The 25,889-nt window shown below is 45.0% G+C and overlaps 1 protein-coding gene across 2 annotated transcripts in view; it reads right to left on the bottom strand.

Annotated features, from left to right (window-relative positions):
• Window positions 1-2,437: 2,437 nt before the first annotated feature.
• The window catches only part of TMEM206 (transmembrane protein 206), a 34,458-nt gene continuing 11,006 nt past the window's right edge, over window positions 2,438-25,889 (bottom strand). For both annotated transcript variants that reach the window (XM_015427627.1, XM_015427628.1), the window contains exons 4-8: window positions 21,670-21,824; window positions 19,884-20,026; window positions 8,912-9,056; window positions 5,819-5,923; window positions 2,438-2,971 (exon numbers count right to left, since the gene is read on the bottom strand). In XM_015427627.1, coding sequence (XP_015283113.1) covers window positions 2,810-2,971; window positions 5,819-5,923; window positions 8,912-9,056; window positions 19,884-20,026; window positions 21,670-21,824 — 710 coding nt within the window. In that variant the 3' untranslated portion in view covers window positions 2,438-2,809. The remainder of the gene's footprint in view (window positions 2,972-5,818; window positions 5,924-8,911; window positions 9,057-19,883; window positions 20,027-21,669; window positions 21,825-25,889) is intronic.

Raw genomic sequence — 25,889 nt, 5'->3', positions numbered from 1 at the left:
TCATGCGGCATACTCGGGTCTCGAACTGCTGAACTACTGACCTTCCACAGCCTGCAGTTCAGCGTCTTAACCACTTGAGCCACCGCAGCTCCTAAAAGAGCTAGAACGTCTGGCTGCCAGACAATCTTAGAATCTCCTGGCTATATTACACACACTGCCATGCGATGATTATTAATCATTATTACCACCGAAAACACTTTTTCAGGCATTTGAAAGAACTGGCCTGAAACTGGCCCACATTATTTTGGAACCAACTGGGGGATATGTTCATCTGGCGGTTACTAGCATAAAGGACACAACTTTGCTTTCTCTGGAGTTGCTGCCGCTGCCGCCAGTAAGTTTAGGAGAGCTGGACTGTACCCTCCAAGTGTTGCATCCAGAATCACATAATCACAGAAAGCAGCAGTTGACTAATGAGCTAATAGTTTTAAAAAGCTGCACACAAACATAATTTATTGAAACACTTTACACAGACACATTTTTAACCAAAATGGAATGCTTGATTAAAATTCCAGTGCTTTCAGTATTCTGTCCTGCAGAAATGGGTCCTTTTGACCATTCACCTTTCTGAAACAGTGTAAACCTTTAGTAGTCTAAATTAGTGATATTCTTAGATACTGCAAATTTTGTGTCTAACAAGTTTGACAGTCAAACTTACTGTGTTGGCATGTGACAAGAAGGTGTGAGTTTTCACCCAGTCTGTTTGGGGGGCTTTAAATGACTTTTTCTGCTGAACAGATTTACATTGGGATTTTCAGAGCTGTGCAAGTACAAAACAATTCAAACAAATTAGTAGCAGTTCACTAAGAACTACTTAGATGACCATTGAAGGGTAGGATTTTTAAAAAACAGCATTCATTTTTATCAGACTTAACTATCCATGGCTGTAGTGGCAAGCCAAGCCACCACCACCCATTTAAGAAAGGTGCAGGCATCACATTTCCCTTAGAAGTCTGCAATGAAAGGGGCAAGAGACTTTAACAAAAAAAAACCTGGGACTTCAAAGAAAGTGGTGATAGCTCATTAGAATGTTAGTGTAAAACAGCAGTTATCATGCTTTTTAAAAAGCCCTCCAGTGGCACAGTGGGAAAAATGGTAGCTACAGCTATATGAAAAACTGATTGCACTGTATTGCTCTGTTAGGAAGGAATAAAGTGAAGCAACAGGCTGAACAGCCACAAATGTGTAAATGAACAGTCCATTACACAATTGGCTACCTGTTTGCCACTGGAAAACGAGATGCAAGCCGAACCAGCTGGTGTTTGAGCATCTCTGCTTTCACCTCCTGATTAGCCTGTTTGATACATCCATGTTGGAACAGATCTGTAATAAGCTGCCTTACATTGGATCAGGCCAACAGATCATCTATTTTGGTGATGTCATCTCCAATAGAAAAATACCTTGAAGCCAAGCACCCCTTGGGCCTTCAAGTAGGCATCTTTCTCCCTGAGATTTTAACTTGAAAATGCTGAACTCCAAACCAGGACCACAGGATTAACTAAACTCATTACCACTGGGTTCCCTGGTAGAGACAACTAGTGAAGAGGGGCAGGAATCTTATGTTCGAAACCAGTCTTGGTTTTGCTTTACTACTAAAGACTTGTCCATACATACTAGACGGTATGTTCTGTTACAAAAGGTTTCAGAAGTCTTCCTTTCTCATCATAGCTTAGTAAAGAAACTTATGTTTAAAAAGAGCTTTGACTTCATAGGAGCTCTTACAAACTTGATTTTCTAAAACTTCCAAGTGTTTGGGTGTAATACTCCAGCAAAACAATTAAGCCTGACAATGCAATTTCTCTGTCATGAGCCAAAGCACCCCTTGCCTCCCTTCTCAAGGTTAGTGTGAATAGAAAAGGCCTAGTCCATCTTGCAGGTGTTGCCATTTGGCAAGTTTGGCCTTATCATCTCCAAAGCCAAAGATGAAGGTGCCATGATTCATTTCTTATGGGAGCCTGTGGCCCATAGGTGAGGAAAGGAGAACCAGGAATGGTGAGGTAATGTTCTAGAACCTTCTCCGGAGAACATGTTCTGATTGGATGTCATCATCACCTGAGGTTGCTGGGCCAAAAACTATAATTCAACTAAGGCCTTGAAAGATTGACGCTACCTGAGATCCTGATAGACTAAAGGCCTGAACTATGATCTGCTTGAATTGCAATTGCTAGCAGCGAAGAGAACGCATATTAAGCCTTGGCTTTTAATTAGAGAAGAAGAGATTGGATTTATACCCCACCCTTCACTACCCAAAGGTGTCTCAGAGCGGCTTACAAACTCCTTCCCCGTCCCCTCCCCACAACAGACACCCTGTGAGGTGGGTGGGGCTGAGAGAACTCTGACACAAACTGCTCTTTTTCAAGGACAGCTGTGCCAGAGTTTGTGACTGACCCAAGGTCACATCAGCAGGTGCAAGCGGAAGAGTGGGGAATCAAACCCGGTTCTCCCAGATTAGAGTCCACGCACTTAACCACTACAACAAACTGGCTCTCCACTTATTGACTTTAAGGTTGGTGCCATCTAATGCAACCCCAAGAAGTATTAGACACTTGAGCTAGCTTTCTTGTTTTCTCACTGCAAGATTTTAGAATGTTGGCTGTAGAATAAATCTATATATTGATTGGAATTTGAAATAAACTTTCTAAACTTATTTTGTAAAATTAAACTGCTGTCTGGTTACTTGTGGACAACTGCCCTGGGGACCCACAGGGTTCAGCCTTGGACTCCTTGACATCTGTGCAGGTCAGCTGCTTCTGTACTGATTTATAGTCTCCAGTGGATTACAGAACTTGCCCAGTGGTGCTTATGGTCCTCAGCTTATGTGGTTCAGGACTTGACTTCTTCTTTTGAGATGCCGTTTCCGGATTTTTATCATCCACTTCACACTTAGTTTAGCAAAATCAGCTGCTTTAAATAAAGCCAGGAAGATGCCACAGAGAAGGGCAATCATGTTCCAGGGATTTGCAGTGACAATCTGTGGAAACAAAACAACTTCTGATTTTAAGCTATTAAACTTGTAATGCAAATATTTCCCATAGGTATACATTTTCAGACCTTTGTTCCAAAGTGGTTTGACTGCTTACCTGCTTCATACAGGAGTCTTCTCACATGGTAGTTCTCTTCCTCCCATTCTTAACCACGCACCCTGCCAATTTAAGTCCCACTTGTTCAAATGAGTCAATCTGTGCACCAGTGGCATGGGAGATGGGAATAAGTTGCCCCCACTATCAACAGAAGAGTGGAAGTGGCAGCTACTCTAAAAGCTGTTTCACAAATCTAAAAGCTCACCAACGGGGAAAACGGGCACTTGTAACGGGTCCACAGAGCTCCATTTTTCTTTCACATGGTCAGATCTTCAGCCCTGATACCCACATTCCTGAATACATACTACAATAAGAAATACGCAGGTGCATCCTTATTCTGGAAAACTGTGTGAATCGTTTCTGCCCACCCACCTTGCTGAGAAGGAAGAGCAGAAGAAAGTAAGCTCTTCGTATTCTATAAACCTTGATGCATGAACCATGACTGTCTGTGACTTTCAGAATTTTTTTTAAGGTCTCAAAAGCAAAGTTGTTGCTCAGCCCTCTACTGAAGATGAGAGTTGCAAAGGACTGAACCAGGAGCAAGGTATGCATTAACTGCGAACCTCTCAGAACAGAACTGAACATCAGGCTTTTTGCCTGTTTTAATGTTTGGCCAAAAATATAGGCATAGAAAATGACAGAGATATGCATTTGGAAATTAAGTAATCCAAATATTAATTCCCTTTTGAGATATTTAATCTGATTGCTAAATGTTTGTAAACTTTGGTCTTTTGGGGGTATTTGTATGTGTGTATGCGCCTGAAGGTCATGGTTGACTTCTGGTGACCCCTAGTGGGGCTTGGATGTTTCAGAGAGGTGGCTTGATATTGCCTGCCTCTGCGTCCCAGCCCTGGTATTCTCTGAAGGTCTCCCATCCAAGTACTTGCCAGGGTTGGCCTGCTTAGCTTCTGAGATCAGACAAGATCGGGCTTGCCTGGGCTATCCAGGTCAGGGCGACATTTATAAACTTTGGAAAGGACTGGTCTGGTCCCATGGCTGCACACAAGTGACAGCAGCAAAGGACAAGAGGGGCTCTGACACAGGGATGTCTTCCATCTGGAAGAACTAGCAGATGTTCCTACCAAAGGATGTCCCAACAGGTATTTTCTGCATGGCCTTTGCACTGTTGCTCACTGCCTTGTCTCTGGCTTTGATTTTGTGTGTGAGAAAGAGGATGGGGTGGCTCACTTGCGATCCCATTTTTTGCAGTGGTGCTTTGCCTGCCTGCCTGCCTGCCTGCCTGCCTGCAAGTGTTTTGCTTGTACACTCTGTAGGTACTGCTGGTTCAGGCGGACCATGCATCATGTCCTCTGCAAGGCACTCTGCTTGCAGGGAAGAAAAGCAAGTGTTTTGGTTGTACCATCTAGCAGGCTGCTGCAGCCTCATTTGGGGGGTAAGAAATAGAGATAAATGCTTTGGTCCTCCAATCTCTAAATTCTATTAAAAAAAAATACATCCCAATCTTTCCTTGAAAACCCATGTAAAGAAACTGTCCAACTTCCTTGTGTCTGTTCTGCACATGAGATTGTTAACTGTTTATGAATCAGAGATGCTTTTTCCTTTCTGTCTGAAACTGGGAAGGTACAATGATTGCTTAGCAAGGGAAGGGGCACTATAATCATTGACAGTGTCATGCTGACTGTGTGGGGAATTTCAGCTGTTAGAAATTCCTTTGAAATCAGTAGAAAAAACCCCACAAGAACAGGTTAAGTAACTAAAAAGAACTCCAAAACTTTAAAACCTAAAAATTGCACGTAGAAGATAGGTAGATTCTTTTAACATTGCAATCTACCTGTCTCATAAGCATATTCAAGATCACAACACCGAACTCACCGTTTCTATAAAAAAAACAAAAACAAGGCTGCATGTGGCCTTTGTGGAGGAAGAAGCAGGAGTCAGAGTTCCATTCGAAATGTACAGCCAGCTTTCCCACAAAGCTCCTGAAGTGGTAAATTTTCAGAAGCTGTACTGCCTTGGGCCACTAAAGGAAATTAAAGGGTGCTACTGCCAGAAGGATGGGTTTTTTTGCTGCTGATACTCCACTGCTGGTGATTTGTAATGTGGCTTTATTGCAAGTATTACAGGAAGGCCGAAAGCAGCAGGAGTGGGGAAAGGCAGCTTTAGCAGAAATTACAAGGAGATTTTTCTCCTTTGGGTTTCCAGAATCTCAGCCTCTCTAAACTCAAAGGAATAGTATTTGCTTCAGGGGTTTAGGTGAGGAAAGGAAAAGGGGGTTATGCTCTGAAGAGCTATCTGTATGGCAGAAGCGCATTTGTGAACAAATCTCCACTTTGAATGACATGTTCCTAGTCTACTTAGGTGCCCAGACTCAATCCTATTGAGATCTTTCACAATGTCTATGGCAACAGTTTCTACACAAGAATACAGATATGGCACCTACAAGTATCCTGAAAAGTACGCAGACGGAGAGTGATTTCAGCTTAGCGTACTTTATTAGATCAGGAACAAGACAACTTTAGCCGGCTCGCAGGCCGGCTTATATTGCCCGTGAAACCGCCACCCATAACACCCCCCCACTTCCCAATAGGTTATTTACAGTGGAGAAGAGTTCCATAGGCTCTCGGCCGGGAACCTAGCCCCCTGATTGGAGCGGGAGTGGAGCCCAAACTGGCCACGTGGTCTGAACTGGGTATATTACATAGCCACAGTGTTTGGAAGTTACCATGTTTTTTAAAAAGGCCCCACACAAAACACACACATGATGGAAGTCTACTCACGTCTTGAACTTCCTGGATAAAAGGATCTTTCCATTCAAACACCACAAAAAACAGCTGGTCGCTCCCTGCTCCTGTCCTCCGCTCAATGTAGTTCACCACGCTGATCTAACAACAGAGCAAGAATATGAGCCACTACTTGCACCAGTTTCAGAGTATATGTTCCTTCTATGGGGTTAGAAGTTACACTCACTCTTGCAAATCATGGTTACGTGTAAAGCCCTCTTTATTAAATGCTCTTCCCTAAGGAGGGGTGAGAAGGGAAACTGTGGGGGAAGGCATTTGTGCCCCTACCTGGCTTCATTGCTGCCTCAACCCATACAAGGCATCTTGCAGGAGGGACAAGTGACAGGGTGTGCATACATCCACTTCGAAGTATGGGGGGGGGGGGAAATGTGAAGATAAGGAACAGGATTCCTAGCGCCGCTTCTATAAACAGCTTTTTTTTTTTTAAAGAGGTGTGGGTGTGTGTGACTTGTTTTGGGCTTAAAGTCTAGTTCAGCCCCAAGCAAAGGAATGCAGTCATGGCCTCTTCTTTGTTGCCTTCTTCCCCTGCCCCCTTGTGTGTACTGGCAGCTGTGGAGAGAGCTCTAGATGTGCTATACCCTAGGCTGGAAGCATGGGCAGGCAAAGGGACAAGGGAAACGATGGCTGAAGGATGCTGCTAAAGATACAGAACATCGTTCCAGGTTGTCATCTGGTAAACCTGCCTCATCCAGGGACAAATATTTTAGCTGAGGTAAATATTTCACACTTAAGAAAAGGAATGTTCTATCTTTAACTCTTGCTCTTGGACAAAATTGGTTCACTTGATCATACTGACCAACTGGTTAAGTATGTGGACTAATCTGGGAAAACCAGGTTTGATTCCCCACTCCTCCACTTGCACCTGCTGGATGACCTTGGGCAAGCCATTGTTCTGGCACAGCTGTTCTTGAAAAAGAGCAGTCTCTGTCAGAGCTCTCTCAGCCCCACCTACCTCACAGGGTGTCTGTTGTGGGGAGGGGAAGGGAAAGGAGTTTGTAAGCCACTCTGAGACTCCTTTGGGTAGTGAAGGGCGGGGTATAAATCCAATCTCCTCCTCCTCTCATCCTCCACATGTCACATCTTTATTGCTTTTCTCCTGGTACTAGATTACTTTTTCAATAACAAGGCTCATCACCAATCTTAATTGATCCTGCCACCACAAAGAATGGCATGTTTACACCCATAATTCAATACCTGAATTGGCTGTGAAAAAACAGTGGATCCTTCTGTATTATTTTCTGGACTCGTATTTCAGGATGACATTATCATCTCAGGCATTCTTGGCCTCTGACATTCTGTACATAGTAGCTACTTCTGGAAAGAAGGATGCAGGTGGAGGTCGGTCCTTCCAAAAGACCAATTGTTCCTTCCAAGTAAGCTACAGCTGTACACTGAAGCACATGTGGCTTCTAAAGCAGGCAATGTGCACTCATGCACACAAAATGAATGGTTTCCTGCTGCTCACAGCTGCCTAATGCCACTAATTTGGCAGAAGCCTAATTTCAAAATCTCAAGCTGAGTAACAATTAGCTTTACTTCTTGGCTCTGTCACTGTTAACACTGCTATGACCTACAGGCTTTCACCTCCAGCATGAAAGGACCCAAGCCTACAAAACATTTAGGCTATCAGACATGATGACGATGTGCCATGGGACTTCCAAGTGGCGGTAGGAGGCTCTGGCACCTAGGAGTCCCCAACTCTGCGTCAGAGGTGGCCCTATGCCTCCTGTTCAGAAGCTGTGCACTTATTTATTTATTTTGTTTATTCATATCCCCCCCGCCGCCAAGGCGGGCTCGGGGCATCTTACACACAGCTCCCAAGAAACACATCATACCACCATCCCCCAATGTCCCTGAGATACTTTTCTATGCAATATGCCCTTCTACTCTGCAGTCCCACCCCCCAAAAAATTATAGGTTTACTTGGGTTTTGAGACTAAGCCTCAGGTACTTGCTCTACCTCACACATGATATTTAATAGCAGGACACTGGCAGAATTCACTAAGCCAATAACTAAGCACAAATATCTGTGTCTGTGGGAGAAGTCTGGCATCCCGGTTTAAACAGGTCTATTACTATGGTTCTGTGTAACTGGCAGGATGGTCAGGGATGAAAGGGTTGAACACTTCTTGATGGCTGAAAATCTCTTTCCAGGTTTTGGAGACAGCCTTAACAAGAAAGGCAGAGAGACATCAGCCACAATTTCATGTTACAGTTCTGGGTTTTCCCTGCAGTTGGCTAAAGCAAGTAGAGCTGCTTGTTATGGGAATCTGATACAGAATAAGCTGTACGGGACTTTTAAAGGAATGTCCTTTTATATGCATTTTATATATAAGCAAATGGCAAAGACATTAATCTCCTGTTCTCTCTCATTCAAGGGCAACTAAACTCTGTGACACTGGCAACGGGCTTCTTGCTGCTCAGAGAAGTGAAATCTTCATGGAAGGGGGGAGTCCTGCAGAATCATGAAACCACTAAAGTTATGCTTAGGGGTTTCCAATTGCCAGGTGGGGCCTGGAGATCTTCCAGAACTACAGATGATCTTCACATGAACACCTGAAGCTACCTAATACTGAATCAGTTCCTTGGGCCATCCAGATCAGTACTGTCTACTCAGACTGGCAGCGGCTCTCCAAGGTCTCAGGCAGAGGCCTTTCACATCACCTACTGCCTGATCCTTTTCACTGGAGATACCAGGGATTGAACCTGCGACCCTCTGCATGCCAAGCAGATGCTCTACCACTGAGCCACGCCACGGCTCCTTCAGACTTCACAGATAAGTTCCCCTGGAGGAAACAGCTGCTTTGAAGGGTGGGTTCTATGGCATTATATTCCACTGAAGGCCCCCCCTTCACCCTGCTCTCCCCAGGCTCCACCCCCAAATCTCTAGGGATTTCCTATTTCGGAGTTGGCACCCCAAGTTGTGCTATACCCTTTGTCCAACCTGATAAGCCTTCAGAACTGTTCCCTTAGCAAAGCATGGTTGCAGGAGGGGCAGCCCCTGGATGAACAGCAATTAGATGTCCTTGTTGCCTGATACAGCCAAGAAGCTGCATTAGGCCTTTTTACCTCCTGTCTGAATTCAACCGTCTCCCTGCCGTCTTTTTCTTTCGTTTCCACCAAAGACATTTTGACCCAGGTTCGAAAGCCACCAGAGAATTTCCAGCTGGAGTAGGAGCTTTCACACCTCTTCATAAATTCTGACTTGTTTGGACTGCAGTGGGGGAGAGGCAAGGGAAGGAAGTCAAATACACTTTGCTACCAAAGAGTCATTACCTTAAGGGGGAGGGGAAACACAGCAGGGTTTCACAGGCCTGAGTTTCCACACAGTATTTGCTTGCTTGGGCCCAAGACCCTACGGCACAATCCACTCCTTCACAGCAAGGACAGCAAAAGGACCTTGAGGAAGGCCTGAATATGGATGGCCAAAGTACTCCCCCAGAACCTTTCCAAATCAAAAACAGGGGGACATCACAGCTTAGTCGAACTAGTACTCAAATACAGAGGTTGGACAAACATGGTTGCACACTCCTAAGAAGAGTCCCTCTGTATTCCACAGAGCTCAAAGGGAGAGACTGCTAATTGTGATGAATAATTCAGCTGCATATTTTTAATTGCTGGATTAAATTGCAAGCCGTTGCCCAAGCTCTGTCTCCAAAAGCAGGTTTCTCAAAAATAGAACAGTGTGTCTACACAGTATGTTTAATCCAGTCCTATGCCTTTTTTCTTCTAAAGAACAGCTTTGTGGTGCAAAGCTGGCTACTGCTCAAGCTCAGTTTAAAAATAGGCTGCATGATGTTTTCATGCAAGTGGATTTACGCAAGGGTAAGGGAGGTTAAAATAGCCCCCAGACACTGTTAACTTCCTCAATGTGTGCATGAATTTTAATCTATCAGTCCTCTCTAATACCTTATTAGAGAGTATTACATGACTTCGTTTTCAGTTAATACTCACCAATGTGCTGTATGATCCACTCAGAAACTGGGAAACTCCCAATTCCTTAGGAACAATACTTCTAGGCAGACATCTTGGTTTAAAAAAAAAACACAAACAGAAACAAAAGCCATGTAATTACAACTGATCTCCAGAATACAGAGATCAGTTCCCCCAGTAGAAATGGCCGTTCTGGAATGTGGGCTGTATGGTATATTATAGTCTACTGAGGTTTCACCCTGTTACAAAACAGCGTTCTCCAGAACTCTTCATGAGGACTGATGTATGTGTGGTAACAGGACATGGATTATGCCCTCCATGATGTGACGTGAAAGATCTCTGCCTGAGACCCCAGACAGCCACTGTCAGTCTGACAACACTGGCCTTGATGCACCGGGGTCCTTACTCAGTATAAGGCAGCTTCATGTGTTCACATACACACAAACCTCATTACTCATTATGATTCTAAACATTTTAAATTCAAATATTGGGAACATTTGTTATTTGGATAGGGATGTTGGTCTTACTAGCAAAAGGGTGTAATTCTTATTAGCAAACAGCGATAAGGACATAATTGAAAAAAACTGCTTTCATGGCTTCTGTGGCCAGGAGAACACGCACCCAAGACACACATTTTTACATCACTAATTTACGACAATGAACTATCCCCTTTGTTCGATGTTTACTTTATTATGATCTCCGATCTAAAAAATAAAACTGACAACATGGGAAAAAAAGAGTTTTGTTTGGCATAATTTAGTTTAAATTATATAATTAAATTAAATAAGTATGGATGTTTATTGTTCAAATAGCAGTTCAGTTAATAACCTCCAAGGATGGCCTTAGACAAGCTTGTTCTATCGCAGATCTTCTGTAGAAACATGGAGGTGGTCGTACGGCCTCAACTTAGCAGGCTGGGGAAAGGGTGCCGAGATGATAGCGTATCTGTAGCTCTTTCAGCACTTGTGTTATTCTTGGTTTTGTAATACACCACCTTTCGTAAGTTATTTTGCTACAGGAGGCCCACTCTGAGATTCTGCTTTAAATCAACAAGGGTCCAAAGGAACATTGCCAACAAATAAACCAAATTAAATTCACACGATCTTGATGCCTGATCTGAGCTTTCCTTAAGGGCTGACAGAAGCTATTTTCCATTACCACAGTTAGTCCCGACGCATCTGAAAGTGGGAGGAGACATGTAGGTAGCCTTACATAGATATAAAGCTACATTATACTGAATTAGCACAGTGGGTTTTTTGGCCCCGTGGTTTTTACTTTTTGAGTGTCTCTCCCCCAGCTTGCCCAGGCAATCAAGTGGATCTGGAAGTTTATGTATGCATGGCCTGTGCTCTCACTGACCTACAGGTCCCCCAGCTATTAAGGTCTGTACCAGAAATTAACCCCTGCAGATACATATTTGAGCAAAATGTAACTAATGCACCATCAACAGGAAACCAGTGTTGCAGCTTTCAAACTTATTCCACAGCACATGAACTAATTTTTCCATTCTTCCAAGGCAGACACATTACCCCCATGACCTGGCCTTTCTGAGAGATGTATATACTTTCCATTACTAAGTAACACATCAGTGCATGGTCACCAACAAGGTGAGGATCATATTTTATAAACTGAAATACTAGCAGCAGCAGTTGCCCAGTTCTCAGACTATGCCGGCCCCATCATTCTCCTGGTGCTAGAGGGGATGAGCATTTGTTTCAAGCTGCAGGAATTCCTCCTTACCAAAAGGCCCACTGAGCTGAGTCATGAACCCAGTCCAACCTCTCCTCTGCCTTCCTCATACTTGGAAGACCCTTAAAGAATGTGGATTACATGTTGTAGAGGTAAGTTAGTGGCAAATGTGTGCGTATACACACACACATGCACACACAGGCACACACAGGAAGAGAGGCAGGTCTCTTGTCTTGGAAGGGATTCCATCGCTCCACTGCAGGCCTCTTGCCAGGGAAACAGGGGATACTGCAGATCCCTTGGTCACAAAAGCATGGAACTGGCCCTGCTAACCCAAGGAAGGCATTCTAAAGGCAGAATCTCTCAGCACCGACCTGACTACTAAATGCCATTTAGAACCATTGTTATGGCACAGGTGGGAATATATAAGAGACCGTTGGAAGACTGGATCACTAAAAAAAACACAACCCAAGGTCAATTTTTGTTTTACATGGATTGTAGAGCACCTTGGATGATATCAACATGTTCTGAGACAGCCTGAAAACTGGGAGATGTTTAGGAGCACTTTGAACATTATACCAACATACATAGTAACCACCCTAATAACTGGGGTTGTGTTTATATAGTTGGGTATTTGGCCTTGAACTCAGTATTCCGAGAATCGTTCCCCTCTCGTAAAAATAAACTCTGTTTCTAGTCCTTATGGTTTGAAAGAATGGGAAGCGGTTTTGTTTTTTTAATCTCTAAAGGCCGAGGAATCACAAACTGATTAGGCACCTACGGTTTTTTTTAATCTCTAAAGGCTGAGGAATCACAAACTGATTAGGCACCTACAATCTGTCAGCAACTAAAGAGAAAGTGTGTAACAATTAAGAACCAGAGATGTGGAAGACAGCCTGCAGACTGTATGTACTGTCACAGAGGAGAAAGACTGAGAAGATCCATTCTCAAAAATTACTGACTTTTCCTGACTTTTTAGTTTTGTCCCCTTTTCCTTCTGACATCCCAAATAGTAGTGAAGAAGATTAAATTCCTCTAGATCCAGGGTCTCCAACATGGTGCCCATGGCACCCACCAGCACCTTTTCTGGTGCTTGCCAAGTATTTTTAGGAAGAGGGAGGGGCCAGAGAGGCCTCTTGCCTAGCAAGGCTTCTGGTGGACTATTGGAGACTTGATTGGCTGTATGGGTTCTTTTGCTTTGTCAGCAGCTGCCACCACAACACAAGGATCTGCTCCCTGTTACTGAAGTTAAGCTGTGGCAATCTTTTTGTGGCGGGCTCCGCCTCCTGCAGCAGCCATTTTTGTTGCTGCACCCACTGTGCCACGTCAGAATGTCAAACATGCCTACAGGCTCAAAAGGTCTAGGGACCCCTTATCTAGATGACTAGGGTGCCCTTCCTGAAACAGGCAAGATTGAGGGGAAGGGTGAAAGGTATTTTAAGTTAAAGGGTCATTTGTTGTAAAAATAAGTACAATTCTGAGAACACAGTTTGTGTTTTTTCCATTTGCGACTAATGATACAGCATAGCAACAACAGGGCTTCCACAAGGCAGGTGTTTCCTCATTTTCCCTGCCCCAATCCCCTGGCAGCAACCATTTTCCCCTCCCTGTGCACTGGAGGCTTTCGGGTTCTCTTTTAAATTGGCAGCTGACATAGTGCTATAACATGGTCTGATTCTCTGAATGCCCAGGTTTCATTAAAAAAAATTTATATTGCCTTTTGTTGCGGAGATAAGACATATCTCCTGCAGCAAAGGGTCCTATAGACTTTTAAAAAAAAAGAACGCTGAGAATTCATCTGACAGACACATTGTCTATACATCTAATAGTGATGTGTGGCTCCCATCTGCAGATACATAAATCTTTGGACTGGGATCACAAAAAAGCTAGAGATTTTCCTGCAAACTTGGGGGACCCCCCCCCCAAACAAAAAATAATAATTGTCTGTGCATGTGCAGACAATGCACATACCACTTCCTCTATATGTTGCCAGTGATGGGGGGTGGCAAGGAACCATGGCAGCCAGGCAGCAACAACGGTGAAAGAGAAGAAGCAGTGAGAAGATGGCAAGGTTAGGAGGTGCACCTGACTCAGCTGCATTGGCATCGGTGGGGGGAGGGGGGCTGGGAGCCACAGTGGCCCTGGTAAAAGTAGTGGAGATGATCTGTGGAGACGTAGCAGGCCTGGTGGCAAGGCTGGGAGGCGCACCTGACCCAGCTCCATTGGTGGTGACCGGGAGCCATGGCAGCCCTGGTGAGGTGGGGGAGAAGAAGAAGCTGCAGCCATCCCGCTGGCAAGGCCAGGAGGTGCACCTGACCTGGCTGCATTGGCAGCAATGGGGGGAATAGCCAGGAGCCGCAGCAGTCCCGGCGGCAGTAGCGGAGATGGAGGAAGAAGCTGCTGCAGATCTGGTGGCAAGACTGGGAGGCCACAGTGAGCTTTTGCCAGTGACACTGTAGGGAGGGGCAGGAGCTGCAGCAGTCCCAGCAACATTGCTGTTGGTGAGGGGCAGAAAGGTAAGATGTGGAAGATCCCCCCACGAGTATCGCGCATCCTCACTTGTCTATATACTAATAGAAAAGTTGGCCAAATCTCTGGATACTTAAATCTGGTGACTGGAGCTGTGAATGGGCAAGACAGATCTTTCTCCAAGCCCAGGTTCGCAGAAACATGTGAAATCTTTTTTAAAAAAAGAATGGGGGGGAGGGGTTTAAAACCCCCAAAATGATAAAAGGAGCACCTGTAGATTTAAGCAACAGATTCCCTCAGTGGCTGTTGTTAGGCAAGCACAGTATTCCAGGATTGGTTTTTGTGAGTAAGAAAGGCAGAGGCAAGGCGGTAGGGAAAACCAGCATGGTGCAGTGGTTAAGAGCAGTGGACTCTAATCCGGAGAACTAGGTTTGATTCCCCAATCCTCCGCATGAAGCCTGCAGGGTGAACTTGGGCCAGTCACAGTTCTCTCAAAACTCTCTCAGCCACACCTACCTCACAAGGTGCCTGTTGTGGGGAGAGGAAGGTAAGGTGATTGTAAGCCATTTTGAGACCCCTTCGGGTAGAGAAGGGGGGGTATAAAACCCAACTCTTTTTCTTTGTCCCCCCCCCAGGCCTATTTTGTCCTTTGAGGGAAGACTCATTGGGACCAGGCTTGATTAGGGTTGCCAGTTCCAAGTTGGGAAATTCCTGGAGATTTTGTGGTAAAGTCTGAGGAAGGCAGGGTTTGGGGAGGGGAGAGGCCTCAGCCAAATATAATGTCACGGAGTCCACCCTCCAAAGTAGTCATTTTCTCCAGGGGGACAGATCTCTGTTGTCCGGGGTTCAGTTCTAATTCTGAGAGACCTCCAAGTCCCACATGGAGGTTGGAAACCCTAGGCCTAGAAGCAACCGCTGGGTGACTTGATACCACCCCAGTTTGCGTGACTCAATTAAGCCTGGCTGCTTGCTACTGTTCAACAGCAGCCATCCTATGATAGCCAGTGTGGTGTAGCAGTTAGAGATTCAGAGTAGCATCTGGAAGATCCAGGTTCAAATCCCCATCTTGCTGTGGAAGCTCACTGGTGATTTTGGATCACTCACATACTTTCAGCCTAACTTACCTCACTGGGTTGTTGTGCGGATAAAAAAGAGAGGAAAATAATGTAAACTGCTTTGGTCCCCACTGTGGAGAATGGTGGGGTATAAATGAAGTAAATAAATATAGCTGAAGATGGGACATGGAAAAAAAGGTCAGTGGAGAATGGCTGAGAAGGAGAGAATGAGGCAGGAAAAGGGGAGAGGATATGGGGGTTGCCAGGAGAAGGGGAAGAGGAAATAGTGGAGAGGATATAGAGCAGGGGTGGCGAACATGTGGCTCTCGAGGAGGGTTCCCTACCATGCAAGTGGGCCTGACACCACACAACTGGGCCACAGTTTTCCTAGGTAGAGGCTGTTGGGGTGAGGGAGAGGGAAAATGTAAGAGAGAAGGGCAGATATAAGTAGGTTGGCTGTTGGGTGGGAAGGAGACAGGGATTGCCAACTCCAGGCTAGAAAACTCCTAGTGCAGGTGTGTCAAACATAAGGCCCGGGGGCTGGTTCCAGCCCGTCCAGAGCTCTTATGCGGCCTGCGAGCAACTGGTGCAAGGGTGGTAGTACTGGGGGGGGAGTGGGCGGAGCCAATCCATTGTGGCCTCAGCATGGCAGAACAACCTCGTCTGCACAGTCAAGCATCATGGGAACATCTGCCCATTGCTGCACTGCTGGCTCTACAGTCTGCCTATGTGGGCTTTCCTCTGCACCCCCCTCCCAGACCACGGGGCCTTGCACCAACTCGGAGCCTTCCAGCTGCTGTCCTTTATACAGTTTCTATCTCTGGTACCTGGCAATATGTTTTAAGGCACACATGGCCTGGCCCAACAAAGTGACATTTATGTCAGATCTGGCCCTCGTAACAAATGAGTTTGACACCTCTGATCTACATCTTCCTGTATTGTGAAGAGACAATTTCTCCAGTAACTGAAACACTTCCCTGAGGATACACATCAAAATCTCACCAACAACTGAATCATAGCTGTGCACTATAAAAAACATCTGGAAAGGTTATTTTAAAATATTACTGCCAAGTGGAAATTTTGTGTTTCCAGACAAGTTACTTATCTGAGGAAGCTCCTGATGGAAATGTGATTTATGCAGCAATGAATGCTTCCATCAACTGCGTCTGCAAGAGCTTTTAGCTCCATTACCAGCCTGGCAGGCCTCTTAATTATTCAGTCTTACCCATTTCGTTTTGAAAAGCCTTTCCATACAGGCTAATTATAGGTTACCAAAGCAGCCAATGTGAAACACTCCCCCTCCCCGCAAAAGGAAACACGCGGATTCTGTAGTATGATTCACACCAAGCTTCATTTATATGGAAAGCTTCTAAGCAGTCAATTGGCCAGAATTCACTTAGATGCAGCATTTTACTCAGAACGCTTAGTTAAAGGCTCATTTTGCAGCCTGCCGAAACATATCGTGTGCTGCTTTATTTCCTAGAGGGATAGAATTTCGTCATGCACGCGCACACACGCATTGAGAGGGCAAACGCTGCTTACTTATTATGGTGCAAACGGATGTGTACATCAAAGAGTTGCTTCCCTGCCCTTCTCCAGTTATGAGCCAAAGGCATCCGCTAACCACATGGCTGGTTACACTAAGTCAGTGTTAAACGGAAGCCTGGGAAACAATGGGCATTTCCTTGCCACAGCCTTTAAATGGCTTGATGCCGTTTCCTTTCCCCAAGGTCACTCCTGGAAGAGCTGCTTGGGAAGGGAGGGACTAGATCTCCCTATAGCACAACATTTTCAGCACTATCACCAAACTACAACTCCCAAGATTCTTAGGGACATCATGACAGTTAAACTGGAATAAAAGGATATCCCCTTGTACAGCCGATAACGCCCAGAGTGGAACAATAATTTTTACTTATTTAATTTATTTTTTGGATTTATATCCTGCCCTCCTCGCATAGCAGGCTTGGGGCCGGTTTCATCATGCGCACTAAATAATATATAGCATACAAAGAAATAAAAACCAGTTAAAACAACATTCCTCTGGTACAAGTGATAGTTAAAGCCTCACAGATGCCACCTATTTCAAGTTTTGGTCCTTAGATGGTAATGCAGATCTGACCCGCTGAGGGGAGGCCCAGTAGAGAAGGGGGACGCCTGCCACCCTTACTGAAAGCCTGGTGGAAGAGCTCCATCTTGCAGGCCCTGCGGAACTGTAAAAGGTCCCACAGGGCCCTGATCTCGTATGGGAGCTCATTCCACCAGGTAGGGGCCAGGGCTTTTTCAGTGAGACAGACGTCCCTGGGGCCAGGGACTACCAGAAGATGTTGGTTGGCAGATCACAAAGCCCTTCGGGGCTCATAGAGGGAGAGGCGGTCTCACAGATATGCAGGCCCCGCCGTATAGGGCTTTAAAGGTAAGCACCAACACCTTGAAATGGATCTGGTATTCAATAGGCAGCCAGTGCAGATCACACAGCACCGGCGGGATCCGCATCCACACAGACAAGGAAGTCAGCACCTGTGCCACTGCGTTCTGCACCAGCTGCAGCTTCCAGCGCAGAATCAAGGGCAGCCCCATGTAGAGAGAATTACAATAATCCAATCTGGAAGTGACCATTGCATGGGTCACTGTAGCCAGATCCTGGTGGATGAGATATGGGGCCAACTTTCTGATCTGTCTCAGATGGAAAAAGGCGGAACTGGCAGTAGCAGCAACCTAGGCCTCGATAGTTAGTAGGGCGTCCAGGAATACCCCCAGGCTCTTCACCTTCAGTGCTGGCACCAGTAGGGCCCCGTCAAAGGTTGGGAGCCCGATCCCCCCACGACCCAGGTGCAGGACCTCCATATTCAATGGATTCAATTTCAGTCTGCTCCATTGTAACCAACCAGCCATGGCTTGTAGTGCCCTGTCCAGATTTTCTGGGGCAGAGTCCGAGTGGCCATCCATCAGTAGATAGAGCTGGGTATCATCCACATACCTCCAGATAATCTGAGTGAAGGGGCACATGTAGATATTAAATAGCACTGGGGAGAGAATCAAGCCCTGTGGCACACCACATTCTAGTAGGTGTCGCTGAGATAATCCCCCCCAGTCCCTGACCTTGGAGAAAGGAGGTCAGCCACTGCAAGGCAAGCCCCCTTATCCCCAAATCAGCGAGGTGATGGGTCAACAGATCATAGTCAACCGTATCTAAAGCTGCTGACAAATCAAAAAGTATCAGTATCGCCGATCCACCTCGATCCCAAGGCGACCAACACTGTCCCCATCCCATGGGCAGGGCGAAAACCAGACTGAAAGGGATCCAGTATATTAGCCTCCTCCAGGAAAACCTGGAGCTGTGTCACCAGGTGTTTGCAGAGCAATTCCTACTGTGTCACATGTGCTGACTCCACAAACCCCAACACCGCACTGCATCTGAAATAGCACACAAGAAATTATACAAGCCCTGCATGGCTTGCAGGGTGGGGGGGTCAAGCATACTGGAGACGCCAACACAAGGTTTCACAGTTTTGTACCAGTGAAATACCTTTTTTTGTGCTGGAAATGTGTGAATCGGAGAGAAATATTTCAATTTATTACCTCGATTCAGACAGGGACAGCCATGTTCACACAGGTTATGCAACTACAGATGTGCAGTCCCATCTGCACTGCAACACTCATTCATTGGGTCCTAGTGAATTGGCAAGATGCATCTTGTTGTAGCTGGGAATAGAGACCCAAGAAACACAGGACTGGAAGGTACCCCAAAGGTCATCTTGTCCAATTCCCTGCACAATGCAGGAAATTCAGCTACTCCCCCCCCATTCCCCCAGTGGCCCCTGCTCTATGTCCACAGGAAGGCAAAAAACCCTCCAGGATTCCTGGACCAATCTGGCCTGGATGAAAATTCTTTCCTGATCCCAAAGTGGTGATCAGCATTACCCTGGGCACGTAAGAAAGGGCCATGAGACCTGAGCACTGGCTCATCCCTTCCTGCCCTACCTCTCACAGTCTGCTTAAATTCATGTCAAGTCAAAGAATCAGCATTGCTTTCCGAATGGGAGCCCACCACCTCTGTTCTACTGAGGAACTGCTCAGTCAGGAGCTGTGCTGTGTCACCAGGTGTTTGCAGAGCAATTCCTACTGTGTCACATGTGCTGACTCCACAAACCCCAACACCGCACTGCATCTGAAATAGCACACAAGAAATTATACAAGCCCTGCATGGCTTGCAGGGTGGGGGGGTCAAGCATACTGGAGACGCCAACACAAGGTTTCACAGTTTTGTACCAGTGAAATACCTTTTTTTGTGCTGGAAATGTGTGAATCGGAGAGAAATATTTCAATTTATTACCTCGATTCAGACAGGGACAGCCATGTTCACACAGGTTATGCAACTACAGATGTGCAGTCCCATCTGCACTGCAACACTCATTCATTGGGTCCTAGTGAATTGGCAAGATGCATCTTGTTGTAGCTGGGAATAGAGACCCAAGAAACACAGGACTGGAAGGTACCCCAAAGGTCATCTTGTCCAATTCCCTGCACAATGCAGGAAATTCAGCTACTCCCCCCCCATTCCCCCAGTGGCCCCTGCTCTATGTCCACAGGAAGGCAAAAAACCCTCCAGGATTCCTGGACCAATCTGGCCTGGATGAAAATTCTTTCCTGATCCCAAAGTGGCGATCAGCATTACCCTGGACACGTAAGAAAGGGCCATGAGACCTGAGCACTGGCTCATCCCTTCCTGCCCTACCTCTCACAGTCTGCTTAAATTCATGTGAAGTCAAAGAATCAGCATTGCTTTCTGAATGGGAGCCCACCACCTCTGTTCCACTGAGGAACTGCTCAGTCAGGAGCTGTGCACAGCTGGAACCAGGCTTTTGTGTCTTATTGGATAGAAAACATGACTATACCTGTTGAGGAATTCCTGGAAAGAGGAAAAGAGAAGGTAGTCTATTGCATTGAAATCTTGGTCTGTCTCATTTAGGTGGAACTGCATGAACACCAGTTCTCGTTTCTTCACTTCCTGAGGACCTTGGACAATCACAGCATGTTTCTGTGAGCAGGAGGAGGACAGAAGGCAAATGCAAAGAGTTGACAAAAGGAAATCTTGGCCTCCAAAGTCAGCTTATCACTAGGACCAAGTCAGGGCAAAGACATTTTCTTGGATCTAAAATAAACATAACCTCCCATATACCTAAACCTTTTAAAATGCAGTGTTATTTTCTGTTAAATACAATGAAAAAAGGGTGTCTGTTGCCAGCCTTTCCACATAACCAGGGTGTAGGAATTACTGACACTCCAAGCAAAAGGAGACTTAGGAAATCAGACAGCTTGACTGACTAACGGGAACTTCAGGGAATAGTAACAGCAGTTAGTATTTGTTCAGTGCATTTGAAGGGCTCATATCATCCCACATTTCTTACTTTGTAATACTTATGAAAGTTCTCTCAGGCTGGGGTCACACAAACTCAATAATCCACTTTCACTACACTTTCCAACTGGATTTTTACTGTATGAATTGGCAAAATCCAGTCGGAAAGTGGATTAAAAGTGGATTGAAAGTGGATTATTGAGTGTGTGTGACCCCCGCCTAAGATAGGCTAGTATCATCATCTCCAAAATATAGCTGGTCACTGAAGCTGAGAGGAAAGAGGCTCCAGCGCTGACATACCTGAGGGCCAACCAGTTCCTGCAGCAGCCATCTATATAACAGACATATCAGCCTGAACCCTGAAGAGAAGGAATCAAGGTTTCCCAGTTCAGCCTGAACGCCACCAAAACATGCAAGATCAGTCTGTACAGAATGCACAGTGCGGCAGACAAATCAGATACTGCAGGGAGCAATGGTGCTATTAAACCATCCACTTCGTATGTTCCATCTTTCTCCAGCCTAAGACTCCATTGCCATCACCTCCAAGGCTCTAACCCACAGGTAAAGGTTAAAGACATTTGTCTTTAAACATGGGTCCGTCCCATTTCTATGTGAAGCGAGGATGGGATGTAACTTAACGAGCTGCAAGGCTGAGATGTGCTGAACAGCTTTTCCTGTCTGTTGTTCTCCCTCCTGCCCTTAAGAGTATGTCTCAGGCCCATAGCTACAGTGGGGCTATTCTGGGCTCCGCCCCCTTCCTAAGAGGGCCAGCTCTACAAGATTTCTTCCTGGAAAAAAATTATTAGTATTTTTAAACATTTTAAAACTTAAAAAAAAACCTTCTGGTGTACCCAGAAGATGTGGACAGGGTCCAACAAAAGGACAGGAAACCAGCCCTGCAGGGGAGCCAACTACAGGACTAGAGTCCACACCTGGCTATGGGTCTGGCATGTCTCCCAGCCAGGCTCTCTGCTCCAGTACTAGAGGTCATGTAGGAAATATTAAGAGTGGTGGGCAACAGGGGAAGGGGGAGGTCCACATTCCTGCCGGTGTGCCCCTTTGGTTCTCTAAAGAGATGCAATTAGGGTGGGTCTGCCAGCCTCATGCGTGGTAAGCTTAAGTCAGTCTCAACAATAGGCAAATGTAGACATAATTAAGCAGATTTCACATATGTACCAGCAAAGGACTTTTCTCCACTTCAATCTTATTTACACACAGTAGTAAGATTAACTTGCCGAAGGTGTTTCAAACAAAACCTGGAAAAATTCACAGCCATGGAACATCAACCGTGTCTTTGGACTTTGATTCTTCACTTGAATTATTACCTTGGTTTGATTAGTAAAGGGATCTGTGTAGTTGACTCTCTGAGTAGTGCACTCAATTTCTCCTGGCTGACCTGGGTTGACCAAAGGCAAAATATAATCATAGTAATGATGCTTACAGGTCAGCAGTTCAGCCTTCCCAGGGTAGAGGGCAATGCCTGTAGTGGGGATAAATGATGGAAGGAGAGCGTTACATTTCTTATAAATTGGGGTAACCACAGGCCGTGGTAGACATCACACACACACACACACCAGTGTTGTTAAAACTTCAGTCAAATTCATACAGTATGTGCTATGGAATTCTGAAGGAAAGAGAAAAAAAAAAGAGAGGGGAAACTTAACCCAAACAAATGAATCAAGTACCTGAAAGGTTAGTTACATACAAAGTAAGGAGCCAATAACTAAAAAGTATAATTATAATTTAAATATACTCAAAAATACATGTATTAATTATCAGTTAGTTAAAAACGATTATGGGCCTAATTGGGCAGGGTACAAATAAAATCAAATAAATAAATAACATACACAAGTGGGACCTATTGCGACCAGACGCGTTTTGGTCAAAGTGGCCTTCTTCAGTGGTCAAGCAATAATTGTACATATAGGCTCAATGATACAATAATAAGACAATAGCCGGCATAAAACCAAAATAGGAGTTTTATAATCACAATCCATTAACGCAAGGCCTGAGAAGACAGATGAGGTCTCATAGAGTATTGCCTTGTGTACATTGGTTCTGTATCTTCTGGACCCAAACAAGAGGGCTTACAATAGCAATACTCAGGATACATATACTTGACCATGACACAAGGCAATACTCTATGAGGTCTCATCTATCTTCTCAGGCCTTGCATCAATTGATTATAAAACTCCTGTTTTGGTCCTATGTCGACTAATCTATTGTCTTATTGAGCATTATGTACAATTATCGCTTGACCACTGTAGAAGGCCGCTACGGAATTCTGAACAGATAGAATCTGAGGCTACAACTGGGGACATGTGGGTGCCAGAGCTATGCTAGTTATGAACTTGGGACAGGCCACACTGGTCAATAATACAACATACATTTTCCTCACAGATGTCCAAAATTCAGCCCCTGATCTCATGGAACGGGGTCAGGGAAGACCAGCAGCCATACAGCCAGGCCAGGCAAAGCAGACAGTATCGGGCTAGATAAACGTAAGACCTCAGATATACTGCAAGGCAGTATACTTCAACCTTTCCAGACAGAAGACACAACTTTAAAAACAGGTCCCATGTTGCATGTTGGTATTATTCTTCTCAGTGTTCCTGTCTTTCCCTTATTCTCTCTGCTCCCCTCACTAACTTTCTCTATCTCTTCAGAAAATTCATAACTAGCAAAGAGAAGAAAAGGTGGCTGTGCTGCTTTTACAACCCATGTGAGGACACTAGCAGGACAGATGGTAGATGGCAGCTCTTTATTTCTGCAGAACTATTCATTCTCCTTTTGTGTGTAAAATTAAACTTAAGGAATTTAGACCAGTGTACCTCGAGGACCACCTTCTCCAACATGAGCCCATCCATGTGCTCAGATCACCTGGAGAGGCCCTGCTCTACATCCTACAGCAGAGGCGTCGAACTCATTTGTTATGAGGGCCAGATCTGACATGAGACCTTGTTGGGCCGGGCCATGTGTGTCATAAAATGTAATGCCAGGTAGCGGAGATATAAACTTTATAAAGGACACAAACACAAAGGTTTTTTTTACTTAAAATACAAACATGCTTAAAACACTAGCACTCTTGCAATATTTTGTTTATTTAACAGTGTCTGATAACTGACACCTCTTGCTTTGAATTATTGCATCAAAATGTCTGTGCTGTTGCAATCTTGAGTATGCTGTTCATCTGTGTGTATCTGTAAGCTGCAAACCTGTGATGACACAGCAGCAGCAGAACTGGAAGAAGCAGAAGACAGCCAGTTCCACTGCGGGCCTGAAAGAAGCCCTCCGGGGGCCTGATCTGGCCCCCAGGTCGCATGTTTGAGACCCCTGTCCTACAGCCATCAGAGATTTGGTGGGTGGAAAAATATGGTGGCAGCATCAAGCCTGTGGAACTCCCTCCTCCATGAAGCTCTTCTGGCTCTATCATTTTGAAAACTGGTGAAGACCTTTCTGTTCAGAAGAGCTTTCAACTTGACAGTCTTAATGCTTCCTCTTGTGTCTTGTTTTGCCTGGTTTTATCCTGCTGCTATTTTAATATTTTGTCTATTTATTATTATTATACTGCTTATCAAATTCATTGCTTTTGTAAGATGACCTGGGGATCTTTTTTGGCCCAAAAGGCACAGTAACAAGTAATTTCCCCCCAAAAAATAAAATGGGCATATTAATGACCCCCTTTACAGGAATGTTATGTACTCTAAAATTCTGTAAAAATGGTAATTGTAGCAATGTTTATGGAGATACACAGTGTATCAAATACATACACCTGTCTGCCTCTCCATTACCAGGCCACTGACAATCTTTAAATTGATCTGATAAAATGTATTGGGGGGGGCAGTGTGTCACCGGGGCTTCTCCATTGCTAGCACTCACAGAGCTCTGTCTGCCACAGTTACCACTGTGCCTGCAATGGTTTCAGATTGCAGCTATCAACTTTGAATTTTATATAAACTATAAAATGTCCATAAGTATGGCGGATGTGGAGGGAAGACTCTTATATTGCATGGACCCTTGAACTCTACTTTGTCGTGCTAATACACAAAGAATGGTGGGACACCAGGATGGTTAGCTGGGAGAGTAAAAAAAAATATTACACACATACACACACACAAAGAAGAAATGCTGGTATTTATACCTTGCTATTCTCAAGGTTAAGGGGTCTCAAAGCGGCTTACAATCTACTTCTCTTCCTCTCCCTTATGTATATTCAGAGCAAACTTGTGGGTTGGGTTACCTTCCACAACATCACCTGATTGTGTTGTCTGCTGATAAAGGATGCTACAGCTCACAGAACCAAATTCTTACCTTACAAACCAGGTAAGAGTGAAACCACCATACAACAGTGCCTGCCCCATCCCATGAGGTCAACCCAGAAATATATGATGGTCAATAGTATCAAAAGCTATTGAGTGGAGATTCAACATGGTCAACCTTCCCCAGTCTCCCTCTCACACGTCAGTCACTAGGACAACCAAGCAATCCCTGTCTCAAAGCATGGCCAGAAGCCAGATTCAAATGAATTTAGATAATCAGGTTCAACGCAAAGTGCCTAGAGCTGATGTCATTGCCTGGATGAAAAAAAGGAAGCTGGAAACCACAAGGGGAAAATCAAGGGAAGGTCTGAAACAACTAATGTTGAACATTTTAAAGCAGTTATTTCAGTGTAAGAGAGTTCAGCATATAACTAACCAATGTTGTAGCTTCAGATGCGGTGTGAGGCAAGGCAAAATAGCATGATGACTTCAGGACATGGAGAAGGTTGTACTACATGTTATGTGGGGAAGAGGAAAACTCAACATACAATCATTGCTTTTGATAGCCATCTTCTGTTCCTTGTAACATTAAATTCTGCCCTTCAGTTTCTGCTAAGAGAGTACATGAAGGGTGTGTACTGTGCACCACCGAGTTGCCATCTATGACGGTGGATTAGATCTATAAGTGATTCAGCCCTGGGAAGACGCCTAGGGGACCAAGAACTCATGTTGTCAGGCCAGGTTGATAAATGGATCCCATCTTGGAGCGATAAGTCAACATCTAGAGCACCGCACTTTATTTATTGATTGTTTTTATACTGTTTTAATTGTTTGTTATGGCATTTGCCGCAGTTGGAAGCCGGCCTGAGCCCATCTGGGGAGGGTGGGATACAAATCTAATAAATAAATAAATAAAATTTAATAAAAGTTCTATTTTTTCTGTATACACATAACATGTAAACTCTGCTCATTGCCATGGCTTTGGCCTAAGAGACCTGGGACCTCTAACAGGATTTTCAGCAGCACCACGAAACTACAGGTCCCAGGGTTCCTTGGGGGAAAGTGACAACTGGTTTACAGGGACTGCGTCAGCTACGCTGCCATATTATTAGCCTAAAGTTCGCCTGCCTGACCTGTGTACAAGTTGGTGCCACATTCCTTCCCTCTCGCTTCTCCCCTTGTTACCTCTGACCTTGTATTCATGCCTGTGTAGTGTCTCCACTTTAATTAACTAGTGAGACTAGTTTCGTTTCTCAGCCTTGGATCGGTTGGGTCATCGGTTACTC

The sequence above is a fragment of the Gekko japonicus genome, unplaced genomic scaffold, assembly GCF_001447785.1.
Source record: "Gekko japonicus isolate JY-2015 unplaced genomic scaffold, Gekko_japonicus_V1.1 scaffold45, whole genome shotgun sequence".
In the NCBI taxonomy this organism is placed as follows: Eukaryota; Metazoa; Chordata; class Lepidosauria; order Squamata; family Gekkonidae; genus Gekko; species Gekko japonicus.
This window is presented reverse-complemented; position numbering and strand designations above follow the sequence as displayed.